Genomic DNA, 6,768 nt, shown 5'->3' on the forward strand with positions numbered 1-6,768 from the left:
ATGCTCCTCCGGCTCCCTTGTGTGTGTAACTCAGCGGGGCTGTGTGTTTGTACACGACTGTCCCTGCCAGTCTCTGCATGATGGGCTACAGCCTCACTGGGGGGGCCATGAGGGAGAGGGGGGAGGTGGGGTGAGACATAGGGGAGGGGGAGCCCCATGTGTTTACTCACACAGAGCAGTTACCATGACTATCCGTGCACAGCCGAGTCCACAGGATGTCAACCCCCTCCATTATGACCAAAACAATACCAGCTTACATGGCTAATTAAAGCTAACGCTAACACAGGATTATCCACACTGGTATAGCCCTCGTCTTTGTTTGTTCTTGCCTCTTCTTTGTGATCTTACTTCAAGATTCAGCCGTTTATTGGGCCACGAAGCCCCGAGAAGCATGACGTGTATGGTGTGTCCTCTATGCAAATGTATGCAGAGTTATCATTAGCTACTGTTTGTGTGCCTGTGCTGTGGATGTGTGAGGATGTGGCTTGTGCTGGGCCTGGGAGGCTGGCTGAGCGCTGGGAAGCAGCTGCTCCTGACATGGTGGGACAGAGGGTTACCAGCAGGGGGAGGAACGCACCCACCATCAGGGGTGAGAGGGCCCAGCTGTGGCCCAGAGCCCGCTGACACACACCTGCCCTTAACCTGCCGCGGAGATCCATCTCTCATACAGACAGACGCACACACGCGTGCGCGCACACACACACACACATACACATACACATACACACACACACACACACACACACACACACACACACATATGCACACACATACATACACAAGTGCACATACACACACACACACACATGCACACACACATACACAAGTGCACATACATACACACACACACACACAAACAGATACACCCACACACACACACACACACCACACACACAAACACATACAAACACCTGCCAATCTTGCCCCTCCCTCTCCTCTGTACTGCTGCTCCCCCCGTCATTGCCCTCGAGCCAATCCCGGTGCTTCTACGTGGGTATATATTTCACGACCGTCTCCGGCAACAACTGACCCCCTCAGGATACACGGGTGCGTAGCGAGAAAATTCGCACGCCCCTGGGCGCCCAGCTGCAAACAGCTGGTATCATCTCCTGTGAGTTTCTGTCAGAGACAGAGAGGCTCATTCGCTACTATGAATGTCCCCCTCCAGCCCCCCAACCATACCCCCCACTCTCTGCTTCCACAACCCTCCCACTCCCTGCCCCCCCGCCCCCCCCCCCCCCATTTGCTCTAGCTAATTCCCTTTGGCAGGGAGACCTGTAAAAAATCAATAGGGAAAATGTCCTGAAACAGCCAATCTAGAAACCATCTGCCCCCGTACTCCAGAGACAAAGCCTGAGTCTCCTGGGAACGGGGAGGGGAGAAGGAGAAAGCGCAACACAGGTACAAACTCAATTACTCACTAAACACTAACATAGTCTTTGAATCCTACTGTATGGACACTGATCGCCACCCGTAGCAGCTTGAAAATAGACCATCTTTTGTCTTTTCATTATGTAATTACTGATGCTAATACAAAGTTAAACCATCGTAATAAACATTTCTCACGGCGTTCATATAACATAGCAAGGCACAAGATATGCAAATTCCTTTTATTGACACACAACCGAAGTTGGTGGATTTTCAGTTCAGTACAGCCTGGTGGGGAGCTCTTCTGTACATTCACAATAATGAAGAATACAATACAATACAGTAGCCTACGCTACAAAGTTAGCATATCACATCACAAGTAGCATTTTTTCATGGTCACAGGACCAAATAATAACATGTTTACGAATCCTCCAACAGCTACATATGTTACAACACAGCCGCCAACGGTATTTAGGCTGCGACTTAGACAGGGAGGAGACATGTTGCTTCATAGCAACAAGCAACAATCTAACCCTAGTCATATGTAACTAATGGGTGTGCCATTTAAAATATGTGACAATACCTAATGGCCATTACATTTAACCTTTTCTATGCCCATTGAAATAGTAATTTTATCATGCTGTCTTGCTGTGTTTCCCCCCTCAACCCATATCATACCATATTGATGGCTTTGCCCTACATTGTAAATTGTTACTAAGCGGGTGCTGTCTGATTATCAATATAATGATGGATCAGTATGCTTCCCCACATCCTGGCTGCAGCCTAGGCTGTTGCACTCACCAGCCCTGGCTACCCCATGTCACGCCACAATACAAACATGTCACTATAAGTGATTTCGTAATTATCATGTCATACTATGGGGAAACTGAACACATGAGGCATGGTTTATCTACATGTAACCAGGTTGGATGGGGGTAGTTTGTGAGAATTTCCCAGTATAATTGTAAGGCCACTGTAGTGATGTCCTCAATGCACATTGTGTATTGTGGCCCACATAGCCATGCAGGCATAAAAGTATATCATGGATAGAAATATGTTGTGAAAGGTTCACAATGATAAGAAGAAAAGAAAAAGCCACATTCATAGAAATGTAGTATGTTTACAAAAGTCATTGTTGTACATTTGGACCTGAAAGTGAATAAATATTCAAACCAAAAAGCGGCTCACAGGTTGTTATTTCAATTTCTCAGAAGCGAATCTGAATCCTTGTTGAATCCTAATTCCATTCCACCACTTACAGGATGTGCTAAATGACTCTAATGTTATGTAATAACTATTTCTGACTGAGCAAATTGGTCAATTTTCGTCTAAAATGTGATTTCTTTTACAAATGGATTGCATATTTTTCCATATGATTATGCATATGAGCACAAAGTCCTGTAATACCATGTAGCCTGTTTTAATAGGCCTATGACCATTTATTCTGACATGCATTTCTCACCATCAATAAAACAGGAAGAAACATATTGACCATACATTACATGTCTATACCGTCTATTTCCTCCTAGAAATGTATCCAGCATATTTTTCTCAATATTGACATTAACAATTTACAACCTCTATCAACAGTGTTTTGTGATGCTGATGATGGTAATAATGACAACGTTTGTTAATAACAACAATCGAATAACAATAACAATGTCATGTAAAAAAAAAAAAAAAAAGAAGAAAAAAAGTATGATTAGTTTTGGATAAGGCTGTACTTTAGGGGCAGCAAAGCAGTACGTTTGTATGTATGTAGGCTATTCTTCCCTCTGGCTACAGATAGCCTGCACGCTCAGTACACAGCGGGTTTCCAGTAAAAGCTTGCAACCTCAAACCACAAGAGAAGTCGCCTAGGACCTGTGTTGGGAAAGATGGTGTTACATCACAGCCCAAGAGTCCCTGTTTTTCTCAAGTCCGGACGCGTTCGACCTTCTAACTCTCTAAGACAACATTACCCATAGATAACTATGTGGATATGTTGAACAAGTAAACAGATGTATTTTAAATGCGTTATTTTGGACTAAACGCTCAAGAACGCTTCCTCCTCGGACACAGACTCGCACTGACTGAGGGAAGAATGCTGCTACATTTATATAGCCCTCTAAAAATAGCTCACCTTTCACTGCCATGTTTGGCCAGAGTGACAGCCACAAGAGGCCAATCGCGTTTCGCCGTTCCTCCTAACTCCTCCCTTTTACCTATTTTAGCGCCGCCTTAATTGGACGCAAGTGAAATCATCAACCCTATTTACCTTACATGGTCACGCACGGAATTGATTGACAACAAGCCACTCCCCCTTCGAGTCCCTTGGCTTGCTCCGCTCACTCAGACGGCTAGCCCCAGCTACTTGCCTGCTGGAGCAAAGCAGCTAGGAAAAAAACAACCTGGAATTTATAGAGCAAGCAAAGATTGCAATCTGGCAATGCGGAAATAGATGGACGTTTCAAGTCACCGAGCTGCCATCCCACTCCTGGACTGAAGACCTGAGAGTTAGCACCAGAGAAAAAAGGATTGCAATTCAGTGACACAATATTCCACTATTCTTTTTCTATTTCTTTCTAGTGTTGTTTTCGGCAGATTTGGTTTCACTGGCACCCTGAGCTGAGCTATACTTTCTCGTGCACGGCAGCAACGGATCCGAAGAATATTTTTTGTTTGTTAACCCCTTACGAATCAAAAGTGGGGTTGTCTTTTTGCTGTGGATCAGAGTAAATTGTTTTCAATCTAGCATCAACATGGACGTGTTGGCGAATTACAGTATTTTTCAGGAACTCCAACTCGTGCATGACACAGGCTATTTCTCTGCGATGCCTTCGCTGGAGGAGAACTGGCAGCAGGTGACGGCTTTTTCTTTGCTGTAACTGTCTTACTTTGGCTGTAGTATTTAAATGACTTGAGCGCTCCTCTCCGGAGCGAGTTGCGACGGCGCTCTCATGCAGCCCGCGCGCTGTCACGAAAACATTCTCAACTTGATCACCGGGCACGGTGAGAGCTGTTCTGGATGGACGCGACTGTGTCCGTCAACCAAAGTGCGCTCTTTTCCCAGTCCCTGATTTTCTGGTATTCTATGTAGTTTGAGCGCTGCTGCTCGTGTCTTATTCTAACGGGTCTCTATATTGCATCTCGCTTGCCGATTGTGATAGTGTTGCTACTCTTAAATGGCATGGCAATGGCATGCTTGGAGACAGTCTGCATTCGTCCTGTTATTTCATTATTTTTCCGGGTTAGAAAAGAATAGGCTCCGCTCCCTCAACTGTACAGCAAAGTAGAATGTTTTATTTTGTAATTTATCGGTCTAAATACGCGATGTGAATAGAATAGTAATGCGTAAGATTTGCATGCATGGTTTTAAATCTATTGATCAGAGAATGCAGAGCGCAGATCGATATGCCCGTCTGTCAGTTCTATTTGGTTTATTTCTAACTAATGGCAACCTGAGCTCGTGCCACACTAATTGCAAATCTGTCAGATGCGATTTGGGAAGGCGCAGGCAATTTGGGCATAGAAGATGGACACTTGACTAATAACAAGAGACTTGTTCTTAAATAATGCATCCGCATCTGTCAGATGACTTGGTGTTTTCAACCCGTCGGTACGAGAAACAGCTCCCAATAGTGATGCATAATATATTATCGCCCGCCGCGAGGATGTGCGCGTGAGGGAGATACGTGAGACTGAGGGAAGTGTAGCACAGCAAACGATGCCTTTTTGAAATCATACCGGACAACCGATTGCACAGTAGGCCCCAATTAGCCGAAAAAGATAACTAAAACCGCCGTTAAAACGAGTCTGTAGTTCTCGCTACGGCGTTGTGACATGTCTCGCTCGACATGTAACCCACTCATTCATTGAAATGAAGTCATCCGCAGGGCTGGCACAGGGTTGAGCACACGAGCATGCACATGGCCAAGCGAGCACCCGTGCCAACACTACTGCCACCACTTATCCCACTTCTGTGGGTGACTGACTGACACTCATTCAAATGACTTGATCTTATTTTTGTCGAATAATACCATTGGGTTTCAGGGGAAAAAAAGCATGGTGGTGATATTTGTGTATATGCTAATGTAAGGTGTGTTTTTATAGAATGGGATAAGCTCAGGTGGTCATTTTGAAAGATGGAGAGTGGTGGAGCGTGCAGCCGGTTTTGCGTATGGTGAGATGAGGGCTTGTGAGTCCGCAGAGCTCCACGCGGCTGTGCGCACGTACCAGCTGGCTCCCCGACTCATTGCCATTCCATGTGCTCAACTGCGGGAAATGCAGCGGGTGGTTATTTATCTGTGGTGTGTGAGCGTGAAAATGATCCAGACCCCTGAGCTCTCCCTTACACACACAGACACACAGACACACACACACACACACACACACACACACACACACACACACACACACAAACACACTCTCTCTCTGTCTCTCTCTCTCTCTCTCTCTCTCTCTCTCCATCTCTCTCTCTCTCTCTCCATCTCTCTCTCTCTCATTTCTACAGATGTGTTTACTTACGGTTGGCTGAGGAAATTGAGCAGGCCACACCGTCAGCCGAGAGAGAGAGAGAGAGGGGGGGGGGAGACAGGGAGTTTGAGGAAAAAAAAGCATCTCTCCGGCCTGCGAGACAGGTGGATAAAAGAGGTTTTTCTTGTGCTGCGTGCGCCATTAAAGCCTGATGTTTTTACTGGTGCGGATGGCTTGATAGGGTGGCCCTAGATCTGCCAGGGGAAGGTAAACGGTACCCTTCGCACTGGAGACAAGATGGATGGCCGTGCCGGGTCCGCGGTGAGCGGAGCATGAATCAGGCCTTAATGGACGCGATATGGGTGAATTGAGTTTCAGTGCTCCGGCTGGGGCCGGGGGCCGGGGGACGGGGAAGGGGATGGGGACGGGGACAGGGATGGGGACGGGGAAAAAGGATGGGGCTGGGTGATGGGGGCCCGGGCTGGGTGATGGGTGATGGGTGATGGGTGATGGCGGGGCTGGAGATGGGGCTGGGGTGACACGAGAGTGGTGGGGTGGGGTGGGGGGGTGGGGTTGGGGCGGGGGAGTGGGGGGGGGGGGGGGTAGGAGCTGACATGATGGAGCGCTGGGGGCGACTGGGCCATGATGAAGTCCTCTCAGGCCCCGATGCTCCCCTCTGGAGTCCCTGTGGAGATGCTGCTGCTGCCGCCTAGCCTGTCTCAGCCCTGCCTGAACAAAGACACCATCTCTCACTGTCACCAGGAGACAGAGGGGAGAGAGAGGGACTGCAGAGAGAGAGAGAGAGAGAGAGAGAGACAGAGAGAGAGAGCGCGGCCCACTGTAATCATCAGTCTCCGTCTTTCTCTGTAGAAAAGGGAGGGATTATTTCAGCAGTGACCCGTGAGGGGGGTTAATTCAAAGAGCGGCTGTTTGTGCAACAAGAGG

At 47.5% G+C, this 6,768-nt stretch overlaps 1 protein-coding gene across 1 annotated transcript in view; it reads left to right on the top strand.

Annotated features, from left to right (window-relative positions):
• Positions 1 to 3,821: 3,821 nt before the first annotated feature.
• The window catches only part of klf7b (Kruppel like factor 7b), a 50,088-nt gene continuing 47,141 nt past the window's right edge, over positions 3,822 to 6,768 (top strand). The window contains exon 1 of the mRNA XM_083681918.1: positions 3,822 to 4,211. Within this exon, the coding sequence (XP_083538044.1) occupies positions 4,110 to 4,211 (102 nt within the window). The 5' untranslated portion in view covers positions 3,822 to 4,109. The remainder of the gene's footprint in view (positions 4,212 to 6,768) is intronic.

This window comes from Argentina silus (genome assembly GCF_951799395.1).
Source record: "Argentina silus genome assembly, chromosome: 12".
NCBI classification, from domain to species: Eukaryota; Metazoa; Chordata; class Actinopteri; order Argentiniformes; family Argentinidae; genus Argentina; species Argentina silus.